The 27,505-nt window shown below is 41.2% G+C and overlaps 2 protein-coding genes across 5 annotated transcripts in view; one reads left to right on the plus strand and one right to left on the minus strand.

Moving 5' to 3' along the window:
• The window catches only part of rtn3 (reticulon 3), a 71,029-nt gene extending 56,828 nt beyond the window's left edge, over nucleotides 1-14,201 (minus strand). The window contains exons 1-2 of one of the 2 annotated variants that reach the window (XM_046064850.1): nucleotides 13,890-14,201; nucleotides 4,989-5,036 (exon numbers count right to left, since the gene is read on the minus strand). In XM_046064850.1, the coding sequence (XP_045920806.1) occupies nucleotides 4,989-5,036; nucleotides 13,890-13,980 (139 nt within the window). In that variant the 5' untranslated portion in view covers nucleotides 13,981-14,201. The remainder of the gene's footprint in view (nucleotides 1-4,988; nucleotides 5,037-13,889) is intronic. The other variant, XM_046064849.1, reaches the window with a different exon arrangement.
• Nucleotides 13,472-26,511, plus strand: men1 (multiple endocrine neoplasia I). Of its 3 annotated transcripts, none has more exons than XM_046064847.1 (10): nucleotides 13,472-13,596; nucleotides 16,573-17,051; nucleotides 17,181-17,389; nucleotides 19,089-19,217; nucleotides 19,912-19,952; nucleotides 20,076-20,163; nucleotides 20,585-20,721; nucleotides 22,254-22,398; nucleotides 24,944-25,117; nucleotides 25,211-26,511. In XM_046064847.1, the coding sequence occupies exons 2-10, from the start codon at nucleotides 16,616-16,618 to the stop codon at nucleotides 25,742-25,744; spliced, it is 1,893 nt and encodes a 630-aa protein (XP_045920803.1). In that variant the 5' UTR covers nucleotides 13,472-13,596; nucleotides 16,573-16,615; the 3' UTR covers nucleotides 25,745-26,511. The 3 variants fall into 3 exon arrangements, with proteins under 3 accessions (XP_045920803.1, XP_045920802.1, XP_045920804.1); XM_046064846.1 differs by lacking the exon at nucleotides 13,472-13,596 and adding an exon at nucleotides 14,881-15,155; XM_046064848.1 differs by lacking the exon at nucleotides 13,472-13,596 and adding an exon at nucleotides 15,193-15,281.
• Nucleotides 26,512-27,505: the final 994 nt, after the last annotated feature.

Below are 27,505 nucleotides of genomic sequence, written 5' to 3' on the forward strand. Positions count from 1 at the left end.
TGATTTCTGAGGCGTCTTTTCAATAGCTAGTTAGCTTATGTTAAGGCTAGCGTCTCTTCTGACAACCAGAAGAGACACACGACGGCGTGCTGACGTCACACGTTGCCCTAGAATGCTGTTCGAAACTAATGTAAACAGAGCTGCCTTCACTTGAAAGCGATCCCTTCTGAGACAGCTGTCTATTACGGTATCAAGGCAGCGAGGCAACTGCCTTCCGTTTTCCTGAGCTTCACACTCATTCAGAACCAGCTAGTCCAGAATGGAATGAGTGGAACACCATATCCCAACACATTCTTTGTTGATAGACTGAGCAAACAAGTGCATCAGTGATCTTCAACAGCAAGTAGAGAGCGATAAACTAATCACAACAGAAAACTGTCAGTAAACCTCAAATGCAACAGGTATGGAATAGAGTTCTTCCACCCACCCTAAAGGTTCCCGACAAAGTACGAGGCTGTCCTGTTGTGAAAAACATTAAAGAGGATACTTAATGATTCCAATCTAATACACTTTTGGTTAAATTCAGCGAATGTTTCCTAATTAGCTAGCTCTCCGTTTTGTGTGTGAAAAGTCTGCTTTCCCTACGCAGTTCTGTAATTGGGTGGCTCTCAGGAGGTAGAGCGGGCTGCCCGTTAATCGGAAGATCGGCGGTTCAATCCCCGGCTCCTCCAGGCTGCATGTCAAGATACCGAACCCCTGAATTGCCTTCCTGTTTGAGCACTTAGGCTCAATGAATGAATGTGTGTGAATGGTGAATGCAGATGTAGTAAAAGCGCTTTGAGTGGTTGAAAAGACTAGAAAGGCGCTATATAAATACGGAGCATTTAAACGGAACACAAATAAAGTGGCTCGATGCAATCCCAACAATACTGTTCAAACCAAATCAGCAAGAGGTGGCAGTAGCACGCTTGCGGACGGGAACAGTGGCGGAGAGAAAGTTGTAAACACTGGTACATTCGAACATGCTGGGCTCATTACATGGCTCTAGGCACTGTCCAGAAGGAAAGATGGCCGAGACAAAGCCAAAGAGGAATAGGTCTGATGGCCTCCAACCCTTAGGGAGGAGAAGCAGTTTCTGTTAAACCTGTTGTCTCCAGTATTGTCTTTTGTTCTTTGTGGTGTTAGGCAAGTTAGAAGGTAATGATATGAGTTGTTTTGTTTGTTATTTTGGCTATGCTCGGACCAATGTCTAGATTTACCAGATTGGTGAATAAATAAATTTCTGATCTAGAACACATCATTTGTGTCACTGGTCGTTCCTGGGAGTAGGAAAAGTGGTGTAACAATCGGCCATGAAGGATGAGCGTGGCGGTCAGTTAAAACTGGAATCGACAAGTCAGATTGTAAAAAAAAAAAAAAGGATTTGCCCATGAAAATTGCAATTGGTGCATTTCTACAAAACACAGACAAGTTTCAACCTAACTAACAAGCTACATACAAACAAAAACTTGAGCAAATGGCAAGTAATTAGCCAAGTGCACAATGCCCCTCTTTAACATTTGTCTTATCCAGCAGTACTTTGAACAAAGTGAACAGCACCAGTCAACTTTGCGCTTGTTAGGTGATTTTAGTTTTAAGACAACTCAGGTTGTTTTTTCCACCATCTCAGCAAGAACTGGACTATTAGGACAAAGTGTTGCAAGATCGTTAGTAATACAGATCTGCACGTTAACATGCATTTATGTCAAACAACAGAAAAGAAAAAAGGATAAAACTTTAAAATGTCTCAAACACAAACCCTCAGTGTTGCATTCATTGTCGTGGTCAGTTACTCGCTACATAATCAGGCTATTTGTTAACAGCCTATTATAACATCAAAATTATGTAATGTTCCGATAATGAAATGGTGAAAAAACACGCCAAGAGTTAGATAACACTGCTGTCCCCGTGTAGTTAATCAGGTCATTTAAACATCACTGTTTTCTCAGCCACACAGCTCAGGAGTGTTTTACAGTCACAATGATAGCAGGGCCCCTCATCAAAGCTATCCTGGAAGCCACACAGTTCCAAAGTTGTTCTAAGCAACTGATCCAACAATTGCAAGATCTGTTTCAGCACCAGTGATCTCTGATGTCATTGACCTTGATTTAACTTTTACTCAGCTAGCACTCTTAAAAAGGTTATTGTGATCCATTAGTTTTATTCTTCTTCAAGTGAACCTTGGATGTTAGCTGTATTGTCAGCACGATCCCGTGACCCTACCCTCCCCTACCATTAGACAGACTTTTCCACTGATGCCCAACTGACTGGTCCACTTTGTCTTGGATAGGACTGCTATCTCCCCTGCACCACAATACAACGCCTTGTTCAAACTAGGCCACATAAATGGACTTTCCATCTTGCCAAGAGCGTTGTAGTCCTTTGGCTCTGTACAAGTAAACAAATTCCAAAACAGCTATCACTCTGAGAATACATCCACGGAAGTGAGATACAACTAGTGCTGTATGATTAGAACCTAACCATAGGAATACTTCCAGGAGACTATAATTCAGGCTTCATAAATATGGTGCAGATAAAGCTGTCAATAACTTTGTTTTTCAATAGGCCACTAGGCATGTACCATCTAGCAAATAAGGCCTTCCACATATGAGTTATGTAATTTGATCTCTGCAGTAACTGTGGTTGAGTGATTATGTAAGTGGCCCAAGTATCAAAAATCATTTGTTACAGTTCTTTCTACCCTAAACATGAAATTTCATTCATGACTTGGGATCAGCATATGTGACAAAACAATTTCAACTTTTTTGAGCCCTCAACTACATTTTATGGTCTTTGGTCACGTCAACATTGGTTATGTGATAACATGTGATTGTACACGGTTGTCGGGGATCAACCCTTGTCTCTCGGTTCAAAGACGCTCAGAAAAATGCAGCATATGGACCTTGAGCTGAGATTATTTTGTCACAAATGTTCTACAAATATTAACATTTACTACTCTGAAACATACCCCAGGAACTAGTTTAGTTTGATACTCTGTCTTTACCAAATTTCCTCAGTAATCAGTATACCCCAAAATAAAGAACAAAAGTTCAAAAATGAAGGTATTTAAATTGAAACCCCAGGCATTGATTTACTGATAAACCATTGTAATGCATAAGCCAAATGACATTTCCCTGCTGAGAAGATGATGAGTCAGTAAGAGTTCAAATTCCACAGGGTGTAGTCACGTCCTGTCATTCCTCACTTAGAGTGTATAGGTTGGATGCTTGTGACATAGGTGTGCAATGGTAACGTGTGATAGGGTTGGGTGGTATGACGGTATATACCATACAACGGTAGAAATGTGTCCACTGGTAGAGATTTGGCAATATCGTTTTCACCCCGGGAGCTCAGTGTTTGCCCTACCGTTGCCTTAACTGCACCCCTTCCACCCAAAGAAATATTGTATTCATATTATCTACCTTATTTATGTGCACTCACTTCATTTCAGCATAAGAGTCTTTACTGCGTTTTGCTGTTATTGATGGTCATGCTACGCAAGTTTCTCTCCTCTGTTTGCTATGTGTGTTTCACCTAGGGCGGGGCTTAGCGCACAGAGAGGAGCAGAGAGACAGCTCAAGTGAACGTTGGTACAGTTGACGACAACTTGTTATGACGTTAGGCAAATTTCTGCAGATTAAAATGCCATAGGCTTAAGATAATATAATTATGGTGACTAGCAAAAAATTGTCGATATCGATATTTACTGTGATATAGGAATACTTTGTGGCTCATGAGGTGGTCATCTACTGTAATCTATATCTATCCTAATATAACCATTTAACAATCACTCCTTTCACAGTATTGGCTACCATTTGTTTACACAAGTAGAGAATGTAACAAAAATCACAGCGCAAAAAGAATCTGACAATAAAGAAGCAAAGGTGTTCAAAGAAAACCTACTTTTTAACACTTAAGCAGGGATGTGACACATGCACAAAGCCTACGAAGCCATAAAGCAGATAGTGGGGTGGAGGGCGAGTGAGCAGCCACAGGCAATGGCAGGCCCAGGCTGCTGGGCGGTGGATGATACCTCCGGTGCCGCTCATCCTCCGGGGCCCAGTTGCTAACGGGGTGGGAAGCTGAGCTGGGATACTAGGGCAGCAGGAAGGTAGGACCAACCTCCCCCTGCCTCCCGGGACACCAACTGATCCATTTTTAGGTTTCTGCTCTTGTGCGCACAATGTGAACTTGAACTCCTCTGCTTTCTTAAAATAAAGTGGCAATCTTGGGATTATCTTGAACCTACAGTGAGTGCTGATGACCTACATAATGCTAGCTAGCAGGCAGTAAAGACTGAAATGGATCAGATTGCTAGCAGCTGCAAGGTTTAACAGATCTAATACTTGGTGTCTAAAGATTCTGGACCTAGTTGAGCAGCAGTGTATTCTGAAACAGTAAAGACTGGTTGTGGTTTGAGCTAGTGACTGCTGGTGATTTATGCCAATTTGTCATTTCCAAGGAAAGTGAAGCACATTAAATCAAAATGTATCACATGTGCAAGTATCTGCACAAGCTCTTCTGCTGCTCAGACTATGTCTATGCAAAGGTACATGTACTGCAGCCCTAATAATAAAACCTGTCAATAGGTCAAGATGGTTATTTATGGCATGAGCTAGAAAGGTTTCATCTAAGTTGCAGGGGGGTTGGTCGTGGTGAAGAAAATTACCAATTCCATATGTCATTGAAAACAGGAGGAGTTGTGCTGCATGACTAACTTTTACAATTAGTGCAGCAACTGAGAGTCGGCAGTGTTGGCAACAGATGGAATACCATGCCAAGGTTTGTAGGAAGAGGGGTGGGTGATGACCGGTCGAGCTGGGAAAGGAGATGGGGGATCACTTTGTCGTTGGTTTCCTTTGCAAGCTCGTTCTATTTTTATTTGACTGAGAAGCAGGAGAGGGGCACCAGAAAGAGGGATGAAGTAAAGCAGTTCAGCAGCAGGCCAGCGGAGTACAGGACAGAGGGAGAGAGAGCAGGTGAGCAGCGTAAGAGAACCATACACTTGCCTTGAGGAGACTGAATGAGAGATACAGGCGAAGAGGAAAGAAAGGAATCTGGAAAAATAAAAAGGACAGAAGAATGATCATCCTAGAAGAAGAAGAAAGGAACTCCTATCCACTGCACCCAGTCATTCAAATCAAGGGAAAACAAGAGTTAACTTATCTTATCCAGCCTCAACAACTCTACATGCTACAAAAACGACTTCAAATAAAGACCAGGAAATACAATAAAAATACAAATCTCATTTACTCTAATAAACCTACAATGACTTTAACACATGCACTTATACTTGCTATGCAGGCAAGACCAAAACAGTTTCCTTAACAAGCAGATAAAAACACTTCTCACTTTGCTTTAGTGCTGGTATGATCAAACACAAAATACCTACAACCGAAAGACCACCATTTCTTCTTTATGGCTTCTCCCCGTGCTCTACGTTGCTACAACAGAAACCAGCGGGACTCAAGATTTCATGTACACTATATGACCAAAAGTACAGTGACACCCCTGTCCACATACTTTTGGTCGGGGCTGTTTTTTCATGGTTTGGTTCAGGTCTCTTTGTTAAGGGAAATCTTACAGCATACAACTTAAGACAATTGTTTTGTTTGTCTGTTTCAGTATGGCAATGCCCCCGTTCACTAAGCAAATCCAGAAAGACATGTTTTCCCAGTTTGATGTGGAAGAACATGGCTGGCCTGCACAGCATGCTGACCTCAACCCCATCCAAGACCTTTGGAGTAAACAGGACTGTGAGCCAGACCCAACATCAGTGGTGGACCTCACTAATGCTCTTGTGTCTGAATAGGAGCAAATCCCTGCAACAGGTTCTAAAATCTTTGCAACCATTTCCATTAAATGTTTGACTTTGCTTTCTAAATCCAGCCTCCATCAAGGTGAAGAGGAAGTCACTGGAGTTCACAGCTCATTCTCCTTCGTCAGACAGGTTAGAAATAGCAGGAAAGAAATATCTTGAGTCATGGGTAAAAATGTATGAGAGTTTCAGGTTTACTAAGGGAGGTGTGGCATCTCCCTTCAGTTGAAATGGAGTTTGTACAGGCTGGGCAGGTTGCGGCGCAACATTCCTTCTCTAAGATTCATGCGACTGTTACACTCTTCACACACCACACCTTCACTCTTTAACCAAAAGGCAAGCTCAACTTAATTGTGTTCACACATCTGTCACAGGCAAATTGGTGGGGGGAGAGTGAAGACGGCTGTAAGAAGGTAATAGCCACTACAAAAACCTCATCAATATCAACATCAATATGAAATAAAATATCATTCACATTCACACTTTATGCACATCAGTATTACAAACCTGCTTAAAAGCCACGGTTCAACAAAACCATGACATCAGATAATTTGAAGAATGCATTTTAGAATCACAATAACTTTCACTACTGACAAATCTGTACTAGGGCCAAAAATGTTAACACAATTAAACGTTTCATATTTTTCGATATCGATAATTATCACGATAATTATCAAATCGTTATTTCCATAGAGTTTAAAGGCTGATTTATTCCCTGGAGTGAAAGTTGAAGAAACCTGATGGTTAATTGTGGTTTAAACTTTTCTTTATGGACAACACTTGATGCCTAGCAGTGGATCTCTTCACAAATCTGAGGACATTCAAAACTGTTATGATAAAATCTTTAACAAATATGCATGAGTAAAATTAAGTAAAAGCTTTTTTCAGTCCTTTTTCCTCAACAAAATAAACATCTTAATAAAAAAAACTCTTTCGTGTATGATTCAAGTGAATAAAATCAAACATTTATTGAATATTTATTGAACATTTGTAATATTGTAATTGATAAAAATTATATTGCGATAATTATTGTTTTATTGTCCAGCCCTGATCTGTAAAAAAATACCAAGTTGGCACACAAAAATAAAAAATGAAAGTATGTAAATTATGGGAATAGGTATTTTCATTAAAATGAACTCTACTGTTTGAATGTGGTTGATGTGAAGCTTTTTAAAACAAAAACACACCAACATACAGATGTAAGGAGCACTGCACACGAGAAAAAACACAGCTAAATAGGAATGGGAACTGACAAGAAATAAGATTTCTACCTATGCAACCAGAGCAGCGGGAAATGCCATAACGTTATTAATCATCCATCCATGGTGTTGATAAGACAGTGAGTATTTGTACTTGTCAAGTTGGAAGTTATTTATCCCGTGTTTGGAACGAGACTTGTGGGATGTTACACTGTTGAAATAAATTATGAATGAACGTGTTCCATCTTCTTACTGCTGTTTGGTGATGGACATGTGAACAGCTGCCTGCAGCTGCTGGGGATAAGGCTGAAGAGGTCAGAGACTGTGGGCTGTACAGCCAAAACCCAGGAGCTAAAAGAGGCTGAGGGAAACTGCACAGCTGGTGACAATTCTCTTTGGGTTTGTTACAACAAGCGTCCCCTTTCACAACCACATTGTTAATATTATGTCCAATGGTAGAACTGATTAGTCAGTTTGTCGGTGGGACAAGCCTGCTCCCGTGCCAGTCTACATTCCAAATACCACAGTTCTGCGTTAAATCGGTCACTGACTGATAAGAGTTGGAAGTCAGCTTTGCCACTGTGGCCCCGGGCTTCATAGGCTCATCTCTCAGAGGAAGTGATGGTGCAGGGCGGGTCTGCTGCCATGCCTACCATTCCTGCCGTGGTGCTGCAGCGATCCTGTACTGTCAGCCCTGAGGGCTATCTGATTGCCTGTGTGACCTCAGTGATACGGTCAGTTCGCTGCAGCAGGGAGGGGAGGGAGGAGGGTTGTTTTGGCAAGACAAGTGCAGCGAACAAGGGAGGCTGAACGGTGAAAAAAAATCTAATTGTGGTTTTTATACCAGATATTGCAATTACAATTCCATTTGCAATTTTTTTTATTGAAGTTTTGCTAAAGTCCAATATTCACTGCCAGTCTATTTTGACAGAAGCTGCGTCAAACAGCACAGAGCAGATGAACCAGGCAGGAAGTCAGACACAGAACGGCATAGAGAATCCGGTCGATTTTTAAAATACAACACCCTTTGCAGAGTCCCAATCATACATCAACAATACACAGTTAAAACAGAAAAACCACAAACACACAACACAAAAAAAAGAAACAATTCAACTTCGTAGCCTACTTAACCATAGTGGAAGCACAAAAATCAACAACAACTGAACAAATAAACTAAATCTGCACATCAGCAAAATCAGACGGGCAAAACGCTCTTATTCTGAAATGCTCCTTGTGGATATGTAACGTTAGCCTGCAGAGAGCTGTTCTCCGCAGCTGAAACACACAAAACGACAAATTAACAACACGTTAACAACGTGTAGGTTAAACGCCCCGCTGCTGAAACACTTCAGTGTGAGTTGACGCCAGACAAAAACGCGCCACAGGTTCGGCTGACGCCATTATCCCACGTTTTCCTCTAGTTTCGTTTGTTGTTGTAAAATGTACACACCCTGTGCCCGCTTTGATTGGTGAGTAGGACCGTAACAGGAGGCGCATGGCACTTGTGATTGGTGAGCAAATCTGTCACAAAAGGATGACAACGGAATGCATTTGTAACTGCATGACTTTAAAACGGGTCAGACGTGCTGTATAATTAAACTGCATTTAAATAGCCATCTTCACGATTAGCTATTCGCGTTCTTTCAAATCGCAATTTTGATTTGAAAACAAGTAATCGTTCAACCCTATTTTGCTAGTGTGTAAGGTTGGGCGTTGTCTACAACATTTCTATCAGACGATGTCTACATTAAAACATAGTGACGGACGATGACATCGGGGGCGCGTGCGCACGCAGATGTTCGTTTCGGTTGTTTGATAGGCTGCGTCATTAACAAGCCCACACGGCTAGCGGTTGGAAAAATACAGGAAAAAAAGACTCTTTTAGACTTTATAAAACATACTGCTGATGGGGAAAGTGGAATAGACAGGGAATAGACGGCGGGATGGGGGGGACTGAGTGTGGGGAGAAGAGAACTCCGAGGAATGTGCAAAGCATATTTAAAATCTATAGTAATAATAACCTGCTTTCACACGGCGGTCTAATGTGAAAAATTTAGATTGTGTGCTTTTCTTATCTTGATCATTAAATCCAAAGCATGTTTAATTCAATGAAATATGAGTTCACTGAACAACATTAAAAGAGAATGTTAGGACAATGGTCACCAAGAATAAATAAATAATTCCCCCGTATGTAACCTATTCTTTCCAGTCAGATTGCAGGTTTAGGAAGGAAATGGTTGCATTTATTAGTTTAGCAGTGCATCATTTAGGATACTACTAGAGCTGGGTGATATGGCAAAAAATATTCTCATTTTTGAAATTTATAATTATCATGATAAACGTCAAAAATCATTATTTCTTTCTAGTTTAAAGGCTGATTTTTGCTCCTGAGTGAAAATTGAAGAAACCACATGGTTAATTGTGGATTTAAACTTCTATTTATGGTCAGAACAATAACGTAATGCCAAACATCACTTCACACATCTGAGGTAGAACATTCAAAACTATTATGATTTTTTCAACAAATATGTATGAGTAAAGTTAAGTAAAATCTTATTTCAGTTCCTTTACTCAACAAAATAATTATCTTAATAGGAAAATTAATTTTTGATTTGTTTGTGATTCAAATTAATTAAATCAAACATTTATTCAACATGTTATATTATTATTATTGTGATAATTAATTATTTTATTACCCAGCCCAAGATACTACTAACTAGAGTAAACCATAGCAGAGGAAAATAACAGTTATTCTTCACATCATTTTAGCAACAGACCTAAAAGGTAATAAATGAAACTGAAAGGTGGGGTTTGAAGCCTCCAGGAAAATAAAAGTTAGTCTGCTCATGTTAGAACCTTCCTATGAGGAAATGTGAGCATAAAGACAGCTGCCACGCTGAACAGGGAACTACAGTTATCACACCATGACCTGAGGGTTACTGTTTAGTGCCCGAGTCCTGCAACAACTTGTGTCAAAATATTTTAGTACTTTTCAGAAAAACCCCACTGGTTTCCAATTGCAGGATTATACATAATGCAGCAATACATAGATTGATTCCAGCGCCAACTTCCTCTGAAAATCTGATGCAATGTAGTTTGAGAAATGAGGTCCTCATTTTGAAGTGTGCCACTTCCTTTGTGACTAGCGTCCCTCATCAGCGTGCAAGTCAAGTGAATGGGCTCAGCTACAGACAAAAGCTGGAAAGGCGGGCCAGCTGTGACGTGCACATACGGACAGATAAATCTAGTGTAGATTACTATGAAATATTTTACACCTAACAACAACTACATATCCCCCAGTGGAAAGTACCACTCCAGAGACAGGTGTATAAGTCACATGATTTCAACATGTGGTTAACGTGAAACGGTCGCAGTTTGGTTAGGTTTATGAAAAGATCATGTTTTGGGATAAAATAAGAAGGTAAATCATGTGACAGTAACGCTCTTTAATCAACAACTCTAAATAAATCGATGTTGACTTAGTTTCACGGGACTCAAACAAAGGTCTCCTGGGTGAAAGTTATGAGTTATTTGACTTTCTCGCTCTTTATACTACGTCACCTGACTTCCTCCTTCGCTCCGGTCATACAGCCACTCAAGGTCCCTGCCACAATAAAGGGTAAATATGGCTCGTAATAAGCTGCTTCAATAAACGACCTATACTGTGGTTTAATCTGGTGAGGACAGGCTGGAATCATGCCATACTCATCACTCTGCTGAAAACCCAGAGTACTGGGTTTATTATTTCCAATTGCATCAACGTTGCTGTTTTTTGATCCAAGTTTAGCTACTGCCATTGCAATCTTCACTTCCTCAAATTAAGAAAACATACCAGGAAAAAGAAGGATGCCATTTAAGCCAATGGTGGGATTCAATGTGAAGCATATGTTAAGAAGCGACTTTTGACTGTAGCTCAACTGTGATTACAAAAAAAGCAAAGTGGAAGCAACTCAAAAGAATTACTGAAAGAAAACTGTATTTCTGCTGGGAGGCTTGTTACTAAAATATGACTGTTCTTCTTGCCTTTACCAGTCATTTTACTAATATATTACATTTTAATCATGTAATTACATCATAGAGAATGAGTAACAGAGTGAATCATTTCAAACGCTTAAACAGTCAAAAAACAATATATCATAAGCTACAGATTAATGTAAAAATTATTCATTTTGTGGGTTTTATTTTAAATGTATATAAATCCATACACTAACTATAAAAATGTATTTTGTAGAAAAGGTGAAAAACATGACATCCATTGCCAACATGTGACATAGTTAAAAGTTTTTCAGAGCAGGAAGATCACATTTAAAAACAGTATCTTTCCATATGATGTAGATGCAGAGAAGGGCCCAAAGCCCAGATTCTGAAGTGACTCAGCAGTGCTGTAATGAGTAAGGACTGTGAAAGGCAATGCCCGTGATCCCTTATGGCACGATCATTCCACGAAAACTATTAGCTGTCACAGCCATGTTTTCTGGAGTCTGTGCATGCTGTGGGAATCACCACTGAATTTTTTAAACACACTACAGGGATGTAGAAATGGGTGACAATGTAAAGGAAAAAAACAACATGACGTGTCTCAGTATGGAGTCAGTGCTCTTTGCCAAGTCTGTGGAACTCTACTAGAGGGATGAACACCATTCTTTCACAAGATATTAGAAACACAAATATAGCCAAACATAACAAAAGGACATATATCATGATGACAGTCAGAGACATCCCTACACAGATCTGAAGATGAATGTTTATGTTCTATCATTTGGTCTTTTGGAGGTGGAGAGCATTGTCTTACACGCTGCTCTAAAATCTTCCATGAGTGTGAAACTGGGTTGAGGTCTGGTGTCTGTAAAGGCCGTAGCATTTTATTTCCCCACTCAGGTTTGTTCTTTAAATTGGCCCCCGTCTGTATGTTTAGTGAATAAACCCCATGCTATGCAAAACTCAATCATCATCAAGCACCATAATGTCCTAACTTTCTCATGCATGCTAAGCCATCCATAATTGTTGACTGATTAGAATTATAAAATAATATAATATAATTAGGTCATCGTTGTCACAAGCTTATAATTATACTGTCCCTAACAAGATTGTAAGCATGGAAAGAAGCATGGTACTAAATGATTTCTGATGTGAATTATATACTATATAGGGCTGGACGATATGGCCAAAAATGTTATCACGATAAAAAGTTTCATATCTTTTGATATCAATAATTATCACGATAAGTATCAAATTGTTATTTCCTTCGAGTTTAAAGGCTGATTTTTGCTCCTGAGTGAAAGTCGAAGAAACTGATAGTTAATTGTGGTTTAAACTCTTCTTAATGGTCAGAACATGACAAACACTTGAGGCCAAACAGTGGATCACTTCACAAATCTGAAGTAGAACATTCAAAACTATTATGATAAAATCTTTTGACAAATATGCACAAGTAAAATTAAGTAAAAGCTTTTTCAGTCCTTGTTCCTCAACAAAATATCAACAACATCTTACTAAAAAAATGAAATCCTAATTTGTGGATGATTCAAGTGAATACAATGAAACATTTATTGAAAAATAATTTGTTATATTATTGAAAATAAATTATATTGTGATCATTATTGTTATTGCTTTATTGTCCAGCCCTACTTGTGTGTGTCCCAGTAGATTTAATTTTTGCTTTCCTCTTCTCATTGATAACAGCTTCAAGACCAAATTGAAACTCAGGGTGGCCACACCCTGCCATATCCAGTTGACGCCCATGAACACATGTGCTATAATTCTTAAGCCAACAATCCTTTCCATTAACAGAACATGGCTTGGAAGGATTTCCAAATGGCTCACATGTAGTGACTGAGCCATGGAGTCCAAATCTGACAGCTTAAGGCAAATACAAACATACCGTACACACACACACACACAGCCACTCCCTTATACACAATAACCTGTCAGTAAGGCCCTGTGAGAAACGCGTCCTTTGTTTTAATAAGGTGGGCCTAGACTGTGCAACCTAAAAAGACTGCAAATTTGACAGTTGGTAGACAGCAATGAATGACAGCACTTAAGCCCTTCAGGTACGATATTTTGTTATTTTACTTGTACCATTATCAAGACACCCACACAAAACGGGCAATGCGCCTTTACGAGGTCCTGCTTCACTGGCAGTAGCCCAGTTACAACGCATCTGCAGTGCAGAGCTTCGGAACACTTAGCACCGAATTTGGCACCGATAACGCTTTGTCACCCCACACGTTACTGTAAAAACTGTCATGTAATGCCTATCATTTATCAACAAACACACCCACCTCCAGAACATGATGTGAGCCTATATTAAAAGTCATTGGGATACAGCTTTCATTTCGGCTAGCATATGCAAAAAGCAGCTCAGCGGCGACCAGTGTCAACCCATAATTCCGTGTTTCGCTGCATAGCTGACCATTCGGCTGTACGACTAGACAGTTGAGCTAAATGTCTTACCTCATGCTCTACACTGGTTATAGACTGTGTCTGTTAGCAAGGCGACTTAAAACAGACACATTTGTTTGTGTAAAGTTGTCGTCACAGAAGACAGCGGTGTGTAACGTTCCTAGGGACAGGCCAAAGCTACATAAGGCATGACTGGTAAGTTGGCAGGGTCCAAATATGTCCACTACCGCAGGTGTTTCCCATTATAGCTGAAAGACCCTAACGTTGAACATCTCCGCACAGGCTAACACCAGACAAAATGATAGAGATGGGTTTACAACGTTATGTTACAATGGCTGACGTTAAAGTTGTACACTTGACATAAACCTATGGAATCATTAACATGCCTGTAAATAAAAACACATTTGCTGTAATAGTAAATTACTACTTACTGTAAACCATTACGTTAAAAGCTAACATTGTCTAATTAACGTTAGGCTATTTCTTACCGGACAGCTTTGATTCTTTGGCAGCAGAATTTTGTCCATCAGCAAACCCTTGCGACGATGATATCTGGGCGGACTGAGTCATTGGATCCATTTTTACTGTAGTTTCAAAACAACTGCACAAAGGCGAATAAGTGTCTGTCGTATCTATTTAAATTATCTTATACTGTCCTTTGAAGGGTACTTTGTCGTCTGACTTTCCTCAAATTTCCCCAAGAGCGGGACTTGGATCCGCACCTTAACGCAACGTCCGAGCACTGAAAGGTTGGAAGAGATGGAGGGAAACAAGGCGGACGTTGGAGGAGGGGAAAAACATGTCGGAGTGAGACACGTTCAAGGTCTCCTTGTAGGCTCCGATATCTCATATCCAACCTGACAAATTGGACTTGTCTGTGCGTTCATGTACAATAATACGGAACCATCAACTTCATATAATTACCAGAAGACGGTGATTGTCCTTCATGATTCCTGCCTTTTGAAAATATACTCCAGCAACTATTGTATCAGTAAAAAGCCAACTAGACAAAATTAGTCATTTTGTTCTGAGGTTCAAAAGCGCCATAGAAATATTCGACAGCAATTGAAAGCAGCAAGAAGAATATTCCTGAACACAGACACCATGTTATATACCTGCTTTGAACAAAGTGGGGTTTTGTATTTCGGCCATTAGCTGTTATATAATTAGGAGGCTGCATTACATGCATTTTAAGTAAACGGTACCAAAATATTTTTTACTAAAGTATTTGCTAATTATGGATTTAATGCATAAACGGATGGGTGTTTGAGCTGTTTGCAACAAAGCCAGCCATAGCCACATTGATAAAATAGTTTTTAATAATGAGGTAGATGCTGTGACTTCATGGTTCCAGTACCAGTTTACACAATAACAAAATGTGCGGGTTTTGCTGTCGCCTGTTTTCCATTATGTAACGGTTACCTTTGTTCCATTTTATAACAATTTATCACAAAACTGCATAATGCTACCCTCTACTGGGGCTTTTGCGAATAACATAATATGAACTACATTTCCCAGCTTATGTGACAGAAAACCGTGCGCCCAGTGGTTAAGATCTATAACCATGGGGATGGGTCTATCGGCGTTCAACTGCGCTTGACAGCGATCTACAGGTCGTTATGAGATCTGCTCTGGCTCTTACGCAAACGTAGAGACTGGTGATACACTGCAAGGGACTTTTTGGCAGACTGAACTGCGCGGCAAAAGAAGGGGGACACAAACAAAAACATGTGGCTGAGGCTGTGAGAAAACGGGTATGTATTCTCTTACACATTGGTCAAAATTTCCGTCCATAAGAGCTTAGAGTGAGCCAGCCTTGCGGCATGTGGTGGAGAGATATTTCGCGAGAGTATTAGGGGGACAACCGTTATCAAAAAGTGGTGAGTTTAGCTAACTAGCAGCTCGTTAGCTTGTTAGCTGCTGCTTACGACAACCAGTCATTCAGCCAGCTGCTCCCAAGCTAACGTTATTTATCACAGTGTGGGTCCTTTTCTGGTTCAGGTTATGTCTGTACATATCACACTTATTTAAACAACTAAGTATTCATTCAGGAAATTACCATCAAGCCTAAATTGATAAATAGCAAACCTTAACATAACTTAGTAAAGTTAGCTAGTTAGCATTCGTCAGCCAGCCAGGCTAGTAAATTAATTCATCTAGCAGGGTGTCTCGGTCTGTACTGAAAGACTCATTTGTGATGTTGCGGAGACATTTCAGTGTATTAATCGGAGTCACGAACCCCCACGACAGAGCTTGTATTTTCAGATTTACATTGAATGTAGCAGTGGGAGTGCCCCGCCCACCAATGCAATGTAGCCCATGTTAGCGGCATTGATGTAACCAACATTATGCAACGGTGCGAGCTGCTCAGCTGTGGCTCAGTGTCTACGTTTATGTTTTATTTGTTTAGCGTGCGGTAGTTATAGTAACATGGACACAATTATGATTGCTGAGATTATAAACAGAGTGTTTAATAGCGAAAATTTTCCATACTAGGTACAGTCTACCAAGCTTGATAAAATATGTCAAGAAATGCTGCTTTGCTTATCGAGAAGGGACACACTTGTGTAAGGTATATAAGCAAATATTATTTAAAGCTGTTTATTTAAGAAACATACTGAATTAAGTGTAAGAATAAAACTGAACCTAAACCAGTAATGTTAATGCTCTACTAACAAGTACTGTGTGTCTATCCAAAGACTGATATCTCTTATTCTTCTGAGCTATAGAGCTCCATCGTTGTCTATTAAAAACACATCAGTGAGCTTCACTGTTGCACTGGGTCACATGTTCCTTCATCACCATGAACACACACACTTAGTCACACGTAGTTGATTATTTTGACTCAGTCCCTCATACATCATCCTGCTGCAGCAAACACTCACTAGAGCGCCAAACGTGGATTCATTTGCCGGTGAATATCATAGTCCCTGTTATTCCGAACAAATGCCCTGTTTGCTGTTTGTTCAACATTTGCTAAAAACTACAGAGGCCAGCTGTGGAAATTACTGATCCTTTTAACAAGATAGAACTATATATTTGTGAGCTGTTTTTAAAGATTTGCATCTTCAGTATGAACCAATGGGCTTGGAGCTGAGAGCTACAGACAGCTTAAGGAAGTCAGAAAGTGTAGATGATGTGGAGTGAAACTGACTGTTCTGTAATATTCAGTACTGCAGGTGAGGAGAGCATCTGAGTCTACTGAGAGGACATCATGGGTTTGCACTCAGCCCAGAAGAAGCACTTTCCCCTGCGGGGGATCGACGGTGTGGTTCATCTGTTTGATGCTGAGCTCCGCAAGTCAGAGCCAGACTTAGCCCTTCTCTCCCTGGTCCTGGGTTTTGTCGAGCACTTCCTAGCTGTGAACCGGGTCGTTCCCATAAATGTTCCGGGAGTCCGCTTTGAACCGCTGGAGCCGGACTGTCCCAACTCCTGCTTTCCCACGGTGGAGCTGGGCATGATTTCTGCACTGTACGAACGCTTCACGGCCCAGATCCGTGGCGCGGTAGACCTGTCCCAGTACAGGAGGACTGCTGCAGGGTCCAGCAGGGAGCTGGTGAAGAAAGTGTCAGATGTGATCTGGAACAGTCTAAGTCGCTCTTACTTCAAGGACCGGGCCCACATTCAGTCCCTCTTCAGTCTCATCACTGGTATGACAACAAATACTACAATTAAATTAGTTTTATGAAGGTATTTGTTTCGGATAGTATTGACTTTGATCAACTTGCAATTAGTGTTGTTAAATTGATGAAAACCTCTGTTTGTTAAATCTGAACTAGGTACCAAACTGGACAGCTCTGGTGTGGCATTTGCTGTGGTGGCAGCCTGCCAAGTTCTAGGCCTGAAGGATGTCCACCTGGCTCTCTCTGAGGACCACGCCTGGGTGATTTTCGGCAAAAATGGTGAAGAGACAGCCGAGGTCACCTGGCACGGAAAGGGTAACGAGGACAGACGAGGACAAACTGTCACAGCAGGAGTCAGTGAGAAGGTGAGGCCTACCTCCAAGACATTAAATAATGATGAAATGCTCTCTTAGCACCTAACAAAACTCCCAAACACTGTTCAAATTCGGAATAATAACTAAAATGTAGGGCTGTGCAACTAATTGAATTTTAATAACGATTTCGATTTTGGCTTCCAACGCTCATGAAAACAAGTTAATCGAATTAATATTAGGATTATTGTGCACACGCTGTTTTGTCTTGTGTTATAAAGCCAGCGTACCCTTTCTTTTACAGCAGCGCCCCCCTGCCCCTCCCTAAAAGCTCAAATTTACTCTCATCCAGGCTGTGATGTTTACTTTGGTGTGCATACATGTGATAATTACATGACGGGGTCATAACTGCTACAACTTGCTAGTCACCGTTATTAGCTTAAGCCTACGGATTTTACACTGCAGAAATTAGCCAAGCGGCTAGCGGACTTTTCCTCCGCTCATAGCTTTACAATTTACATATTATTTATGCCTATACTTAACCCGGTGTGTCTGTGCTTTTAAAATATCCCCGTGTCCCCGTCTGTATTTCTGGATTTATACTTTGCTCAACGTTAGTTTTTGAGTCGCTGCATCTCCCGACACACACACTGTTGAATTTCAGCGTTTGTAACGTTACGAGTTGTCCACCTGCCCCCTGCTCCACTCAATGTATACAAACACACACACTGTTTAAAGTTAATAATATACGATTACTATTTCTTATAATATTAAAAAAAAAAAATGACACATTCAGTTTTAAAACTTCAATAAATGCATGATGTTTCCTAAGTCAGTCAGTAATAGTGTTAATAATCCTGATTTCAATTATGACCAAAATAATCATGATAATGATTTTTGCCATAATTGAGTCCTGTCACGGTTCACATTTCTCCAGAATTAGTGTTCACAACTTTCTGTTCGTTTCTTTACGGTTTCTGGTGCTGTTCAACGCATCTGCCCCACAACTCTCTCCCTCCCTCTCTCTCTCCCCACGGTGTCTGTTCAGACAGACTGCATGCACATAACTCAGAAGAGAGTTCTCGGTCCGGTGGATTTCAGGTGTAAGAAAGGGAACTTGTGAGCAGATAGGTAGCGGAGGAAGAGAGCCACATGAAAAATAATGGCTTTTGTGAAGTTTTTTCGTCCACTGTGGCTCCGTGTACAGCAGGACTGTGATAACAGCTGCTCTAGAGTGACGTCAAAGTCGCATCAGTTCCGACCTAAGTGTCCAGACTGAAATCGCATTTAAAAAGATCAGATTCCATGTGACTGTGGCCTTTTCACACTGTCATAAAAAGATCAGATCTGAGTCACACATGGGCAAAACAGTCGGGTTTGGGTCACTTTGGCCTGCAGTCTGAACATAGTCTTAGTGAGTTCTTTGTGACATCACTTAACACAAGATTCAGTAATGTGCAGCATGACCTAGTGTCTGTAACCGGAATCTATTTTCCCCTCATGATGCACTGATGATGCTGGATTACATCACCATAACTGTCCAGTAAATGCGTTAGCTGTCGGCCTGTGTGACTGCTTGTTGAAACCTCTTGGTTTGCTTGCAATAAGTCAGTGTGGACATGAAACAGACTGGTGATGAAGGCACACTGCACAGTAGACAGGCTTACAATGTATACTATTTAATATGTACTACTTCCTGTGATTTTAATATTCACATTGCTGTTAAACTGTCCTGTGTGTGTGCCCCCCTCAGAGTTGGCTGTATCTTAAGGGCTCCTACATGAAATGTGACAGAAACATGGAGGTGGCCTTCATGGTTTGTGCCATCAACCCCTCCCTTGATCTGCATACAGACAGCTCTGAGCTCCTGCAACTGCAGCAGGTGAGCACTGCCACTTGTAGTGGGTTGTTACATTTGGGGTTTTTTTAATTCTCCCGCAAACACACCACAATGTTCACTTTCATATGTTGGAGGAAGCAGTAGTGTAAATGTCAGAGAGCAGGTCTAAAAACGAACAATTAGATATTCTTATGTATATAAACTGATAACATTTTTTGTTTTTGTTGCACAGAGTCATGTCCTATTCACTGCTCTGCTGACCTCACTTTCTTTTTTTAATATGAATATTGTTTAAAATCACTTATTTCCAATTGCTCCTACTTTATTTTCTTCCCATCGCTGTTAAGAACCCATAAATGAAAGTCAGCACTTCTGCAGTTGTTTCACATGAAAAGCCTACCAGGAAAGAATGGGATTGTGCCCTTTGAGCCAGTGGAAGTGTTAATGTGAATAATCTGCTGGAAGTTATTCATTGACAGGATCTTCTTAACAGCAAAGTAGAAGCGCAGATTAGTCAATATGATATGGCTCTGTTGTACTGATGGAAATAATACCTTTGAAATGTACATTATACTGATTTTACCATCACTAATGTAGTCTCAACTTGTCGGAAACACTTGTTTAGGTATGGAGTATATGTTCTAACTGATAACACCATATATTGCACAGTTCTTTACAGTCAGACACTCTTTTTCATGACCTGCTTATGTTACTCTTTCTGTCCCTGATTGAACAGAAACTCCTCTGGTTGCTGTATGATCGAGGCGACCTGGACAGGTGAGTGTGTGTTGGTAAAGTTAGTAAGGAATCAAGTGTCTCTGAAAGTCTCCCAGTTTGTATACAGTGCCTGTCCACAAGAGTTAATGTGTAAACTTCCTCCTGTGCTGTACTGCGTACCAGGTATCCTATGGCCATGGGCACTCTGGCGGACCTAGAAGATCAGGATCCAATCCCAGGCAAGGAGAGCCCCCTGGAAATCCACCTCAAGGTAAGTCTTTAGATAGGTTTCCTCCAGGTCACACAGCACTAAGACTGGAATGTTTCTGCAGGCTCCCAAAATGTTCAAGTATTAATTTTTAATATATCAATATGAGAGACACATTTTAAAACCTTTATTTTTAACATAGTTTTATGGAACCTGTATCAGCCATGCACTTACCAAAACCAACCAGATGGGGTCAGCTTCAGTTACTAAAAGTGACCAGTGAATGAGTGTTGGCTTTCTAGTGAGTTCCCTGTATGAACCCCTCAGAGTTAGACAACAAGATATCATTGAACTTCTCTACCTCTGACGTGATGTAAAAGTGACAGCAGATGTGTGAGTGTGGTGCACATGCTTCTTGTATCTCTCTGCAGATCAGGATGTTTGATAGGAAGTCACTTCTCTGTGTATCTGTGCTCTCCCTCAGGCTGTCACTTCTGCTCAGAAGCACTACAACAACGAACACATCTACCCCTACATGTACCTGGCTGGTTTCCACTACAGACACAGGAATGTGCGGGAGGCTCTGAGGGCCTGGGCCAAGGCAGCTCAGGTCATGCAGGAGTGAGTTCACACTGCTTTTACCCACTAGTATATTGCAGGTTAAAGTTAATGGAAATGCAAGGTCACATGTTCAGTCTGGGACAATGAGTACACAATATTCTTAGCATTCAAAAGTTACAAAACAAATCGACAATGAAAGTTAATAACCTTCATAGGCGCTCTCCTCCAAAAAACATCACATATGGCACAACTTGAATAGTGAGTCTTTCATATGGACTTATCATGCGAACATACAGCCACACTTACTGCATCTGGGGTTGGGTGTTGGCTTGATTTTATGGAGTCCGATTCTACTTATCGAATTTGTTTCTTATCGGGGGGGTTGCACACGGTAGCTCTGTTTTGAGAAGCAGCAGAACTGCAGTCTCTATTTATTAGTCAGTGTACTATCAGTAAAACTCAACACTTCCTGTGGTTGTTTCATATGAAACAGCCTACCAGGAAGGAGCAGGATTATGCCCTTCGAGCTAGTATAAGGATGTTAATGTGAAAGTGATTCATTGACAGGATCTTAACAGCAAAGTGGAAGAGCATAGTGGTTAATATGGCATGACTATGATGGAATTAATGTAGTGGAGATGTACATTATACTGAATTTATCAAGAAAACAGGTAAAAATGATTTACTGCAAGTTAAAATAACACCAACCTGTTGATCCAAATACTGCTATCAAGCATTTTAAATGACGATATAACGTTAATACGGGTTTGGTTTTGTCCAACCAATTCAATTATTGGAACATTAGGAGCTTCACCATGCCGGTGTTTACAGCAGGATACGGTGAAGTAAAGTGTTCATCGCGCAGCAGCCGACCAACCCAGCAGCTCCAGTTTTATTTCACCAAACGAACACAAGGTGGCAGTAAATGCACAGCTATCTTTCTTGACTTGTGTCGCGACGGCATGATAAAATATGAAGAAGTCTAAAGGCCTTTATCAGCCATCTTACCTCAAATATAAGGATTAAAGTGAAGTTTAATGGCTCTTGTGTTTGACCTCTGCCTGAGCTCATTCACTGTGGTGCTTTCCCTCTAAATAAGCCCAGTCAGTTTGAGAGGGCGTAGTGGTGGAGCCAGGAAGTGTCGAGCTCTGTAGCCACGCTCTCTCCTCCCCTTTAAACACACTGTTCATGAGCTGCAGCTAAAAATACCAGCACTGACCCACCAGACCACACATTCCCTCCCCATCTATCAGCTTCCTTTTCCTGCTCCCCCATTGTTCTTCAGTTTCAGCTCGCCCTCTGTGCACCATCTACAGAGAGAATGCATGTGTTTGTATCATAACGGGATTCTTTGTAGAGGTCACTTCTTGTCGTGTCTGGACTGCAATGCCTTCAATAATCAACATGTTACAAGCCAACATTCCTCCCTGAAGACATCAAATTGTCAAAAAGCCCTTCTTAATCTGAACTTTATGTAATGATGTCTTTTGTAAAGGAGAAGACACGCAGTAGATGAAAATATGTTGCAGGCTGTGTTCTGGCTCCCTCCCTGCCGTTATTAACAGACCTTTTCCCCTTTTCTGCTCTTGCAGATATAACTATTTCCGTGAGGATGAGGAGATCTACAAGGAGTTCTTTGACATTGCAAACGATGTTATCCCCACTCTGCTGAAGGAGACAGCTGCTGCTGCAGAGAGTCTGGGGGAGGGAGAGGAGGGAGGAGAAGGAGCTGACAAGGTGAGTATTCCCAACCAGGGAAGAGCTGCAGTACAGCAGACTAAAATTTCAGATCTGTTCACTTCATTTACAGTTGGTTGGTTGTTTGTTTGTTTATTTTTGGTTGTCAATGGAAATAAATAAACCTGAGACTAAGACCTCTCCACCTGATATTAACATGTGATCTTTGTCTGGACCTCTTATAACCAAGCTGTAAACTCTGGGGCTGAAAAATCAAGCCAACATCAAGAGCCAAAAACAGCAGTTCCAGTCTATGGTTATAGCACAAGTGCTTACTTACACATCAGTAAATTATATCAGCCTGCACCACACAAACTAGTTATCATGTAGAGATCAGTTGTTAGTAAATACTGACCCCACTAACTGCCAGACAGAACTGTTAGTAGCTAATTGAACCGAATGAGAAAACCTGCTTGCTGATGTATTACCCCAACATATAGTCGCCACGTCAGACCCAACACTTGATCAAAATGCTTTTAAATTATGTTTCAGCAAATAACACAGTGTACCTGGAACTGTGTTTCAGACAGTACAGTTTCACGGGATCGTGCCCGCTTGTCACTCTGCCTGTCAGATTGCCCTTCCTACACGCTTGCCCCTGCTGCTTTCCATCTGAAAAGACCATAAGATATTCAGTAGTTTCAATGTTGCCTTTGGAGACAGCGTAGGCAGCGTTGGCAGCGTAGGCAGCGTAGACAGCGTAGGCAGTGTAGGCAGTGTAGGCAGCGTAGACAGCGTAGACAGCGTAGACAGCGTAGACAGCGTAGACAGCGTAGACAGCGTAGGCAGCGTAGGCAGCGTAGACAGCGAGGCAGCCGACGTCTGATGTAGACAGAGCAACTTTTACTGGCCCGAACTGGCCAATCAACTTGCACAACATACATTTTTACTGTTCCCGGGCCATCTGGCATTGCTTGTGTCCATCCATGTCTGAAATTACAAATTGTTAACAAAATAATGTCAGTAAAGTTAGCATAATGTCTTTTTCACAGGGACTCGCAGCACTGTACTGTAGAATGCTCCCTTTCAGAAATTCTTTTCTTTAATTCATTTAGAAAGAGGACACTGTGTTTAGCCCAGGTTGGCGCTTCATCAGGCATCAAAGGTAGCATAATCAGATTAATACTATTAACACATTTCTGCATAGATACAGATAGTCGTGCCATTTTGTACAAAGGATTCGGTTATGTGACAGCTTGTGATGTTACAGTGACTTCCTGTTAACTGGACAACGCTACACAAACCAATTTCAATTCCTAGTTTTCATGGTGCAGCCTGATTTAGTTAATCAATGATTGGATTTCAGTTTGCAGACTAGGTAGATGGGGCTTGCAGATTTGTCCCAGGTGAAAGGAGCGATGCTGCTCTATGTCATTTTCTTCGCAGAGAAAGAGCTCGTTGGTAGATTTATGATGGAAAGCTTGAATGGGACTTTAGGTAGGTAGATTTATTGTCACAATATAACAGGTCATATAGTGAAATTGAGTTTCACTATACTTCCTTCTGCCACATAGCAGACAATACAGCAGACATTAATGTAGAAGCAGTTATAAAAATGGTAAACAGAAATAAACTGTATTCAGTGGAACAGTGCTGAGGATGAATTAGAATTGGGGGAAAGCTGCTCTGCTGTCTGGTGGTGTGGCAGCAGAAACTTCTATATCTCTTTCCAGAATGCAGCAGGGTGAACAGGCTGTGGCTGGGTGGGTACTGTCCTTTAGTATCCTTTGGGCTCTGCAGGCACCTCACCTCACCGATATCACTGATGCTCGGGAGATGGGTACCAATGATCTTCTGAGCAGTTTTAGTCACCCGCTGCAGAGCCCTCCGGTCCTGGGCCGTGCACATCCCATGTTAGTGATGGGAATGTAGAATGTGGCCCAGCTTGGTTTTTACCAAGTTATACAAAACCAATTTAAGAATAGGAGTGCAAAAATACTTGAACCTGTCATGATCACAGTGTGACTCCAGATGAGGTCTGGCCAACATTAACATTCTGGTTGCAAAACACTCTGTGTTGGAGCCATACTTAAGAGTTCTTTAATTCAAATAAGAAAATGGATGTTTTGAGTTAATTTTTGATATTGTGATTCATGAATTAGGAGAAAATTTTTACATTGCTTCTTGACCTGCTCCTCCTTGATTCTGGGTCTCTAGGGCGCTGATAGGTTACCCTTAAGTAGACTGTAGGGAGGGCCTGCGGATGAGTTAGATGGCGGAGAGCCAACAGTTTTCTGACCGCAGCGCTTCACATTAGTTACGTGTTGGTCTTATATAATTTGTTTTTTGTTATTTTCATTGTTGGAAAGTCAACCGGAGTATACAGAAATAAATACATCAGTTAAAACGAACAGACTATCTCTGTGCGTGCTTTTGGAACTGTCGGCGACTCCCCATCTGACTCCAGGTGGCTCCTCAAGAATGTTTGTCAGCCACTTCACTCTGTGCATTTACACCTGCATTAACATGAGTTTTGATAACATTTTTGATAGTAGTGACTAATAAAATCAATGTAATGTAAACATCCTCCTCTTGCTTCTTTCAGGAGCACCCTAAGCAGGCAGCAGCCTTCTCAGCACTCCAGGACTCAGAATGCTTTGCCCACCTGCTGCGTTTCTATGATGGCATCTGCAAATGGGAGGAGGGCAGCCCCACTCCGGTCCTTCATGTGGGCTGGGCCACGTACCTGGTCCAGTCTTTGAGCCGCTTTGATGCTCAGGTGAGAAACCCTGCCTACCTCTGTCTTTGAGAGAGATCGATGTGTGTGTTGATGTTTTCTAGCTAAAAATGGGATTGTGGCCTGATTCCAAAGGTGCGTCAGAAGGTGTCGATCATCACCAAAGAGCCAGAGTCCCAGGATGATGATGACCAGTCCAGCGATGACCCCCGAGAGGGGCGCAGAAGAGGCCCCAGGAGAGAGTCCAGGCTGGAGGAGCAGAACTCTCCTCCTGCTGCTGCTCCTTCCTCCCCACCCTCCCCGGCGGCAGCAGCAGCAGCAGCAGCAGCAGCAACCCAGCCCAAGAAGGTGGGAGAGGGAGGGGGCCGCCGCCGCTCCTCCCAGGGTCTGCGGGGCGGAGACGTTGAAGGAAAACCTAAGTCCCCCAGCCCAGCATCTTCACCCTCATCCCAACATCAGGTGTCTCCCTCCCCAGCTGGTCCTGTGGTTGTATTTCAGAGTGAGAAGATGAAGGGGATGAAGGAACTGCTGTGTGCAGCCAAGGTGAACTCCAGTGCCATCAAACTGCAGCTGACCGCCCAGTCCCAGGTCCAGATGAAGAGACAGAAGAGCACACCGGCCGGGGATTACTCCATGTCCTTCATGAAGCGACAACGCAAGTCGCTGTAGACATGTTGATTGTTGTAGGAGTTATTGCGACTCTGTAGGACATACTGTGAACAGCAGCACGGACACTCGATTAACCTCGCTTTTGTTTGTGAAACTTTTTACCAGTGTTTTCATCCAGAGGTCCAGTTCAGTCAATATCCTCATAGTTCCTAGCAATATATTTTACTAGCACAAGTGAGTTAAGCATCACATATCAGGTTTGAACTGAAGGAGTGAACATTTCATTCTCTTTTATTTAATTAAGAAAACATTTTTTGGCAAACTGCCTGGTTTGATAGATTGTAAGCACTCACTCATCATTAGTTTGTGTATTAATTGGCAGCCAATTGCACACTGACTATTAACTTCTCATTGACTTACATGTGGATGTTTGAAGCCAAAGTAACGAGGATAACCAGAATACAACTTCAGATGTGTAAATATCAACTTATACCATTTGGAACTGTTCATAACTGAAGCCTTGGAAGTGATTACTTTAGGATAGTTACTGTGTAACATTGTCCACTTCTGCTCTATCGACAGCTTCTTTCTTGCTAGCTCTGTGTTGCCTTATTTTGCCTTTGTTCTTTTCTAAAGTAGGTGGCCTTTAGTTTTGAGATTAGCTGAGTTAGGAATATTTCTAATTGATAAGAGAAGACCAGGAAGACCATGCACTGTTGAGACAGAGGCACATTAGGTGGCACTGCTACATCCTATTTGCTTGATGATTTGTGGTTTTTGTTCATGTTTTTGTATCTGCAAGTAATAAAGACCTGATGAAAAAAGAATGCGATGTGGTCTTATGTCTGTTACACATATAAGGGCACGTGTGTGCTGTGAGAGGCTGTACACTGTAAAACAGGGTGTTTCAGTTTCTACTGCAGTAGGAGGTATGCCATCTTGTACATTTAGCAGTAAAACAAGGGTCCACATCTCCAGAGGAGACCTGCTTTATATGATCTCACAGAGGCAAGTATTAGCCAGTCTGTAACAAGGTTCTGTGGATTTAGAGCACAAATTGGTGCATTCTGTTGGCAAATGTGGAAGACAGTAAGGGAGCATATGCAGAGGAACAAAACTGATACGTTGGTATTTATGGCATGTAACTTGTCAAGCACTTCTTTGTGATGTCAGTGAGACCGCAGACTGAGTAGAGATCGGTGGCAGCAGGCTCTGAAGTAAATCAATATGCACTCAAGACACTTGTATTCCTACACACAATACACTAAACAAAACTTAACGTTACATGAAAATGATGAAACAAGTCCGTGTTTTTGACTAACCCAAAATTCTGACTTTTTAAGTCCTAATTGTGATGCATTCATACTTTAAAGTCAAGAGTTTAACTTTTTAAGTCAAAGTTATGAAATGCTACAGCAGACTTATAACGTGATCTATATTATGGATAACAAATCAAAATGATGTGATATAGAGTTGAAATTGCCTACATAATCTACAATAAGTCGAAAGGTCTACAGCATGTCAATTTTTAGTTTATAATATTGTTTGTACATAACATTGTGTGATACTATTACTAAAATTAGTAATAACTTTCACCTTTTATCTTAAAATAATGTTTACTATGTTCACCATCTTAGTTTAACAAGGTGTTAGCATGCTAATATTTGCTAATTAGCCCTAAACACAAAGTAGGCTACAGCTGATACATTTGGTCCTAAACAAAAGTACTGGACAAACTGAAACCATGACCTAATTAATAAGTTCAAATTATCACCATAGTCCATATTGTTAGATGATAGTCAAAACTGTGATGTTTTAAGT

The sequence above is a fragment of the Micropterus dolomieu genome, linkage group LG12 (assembly GCF_021292245.1).
Source record: "Micropterus dolomieu isolate WLL.071019.BEF.003 ecotype Adirondacks linkage group LG12, ASM2129224v1, whole genome shotgun sequence".
Lineage (NCBI taxonomy): Eukaryota > Metazoa > Chordata > Actinopteri > Centrarchiformes > Centrarchidae > Micropterus > Micropterus dolomieu.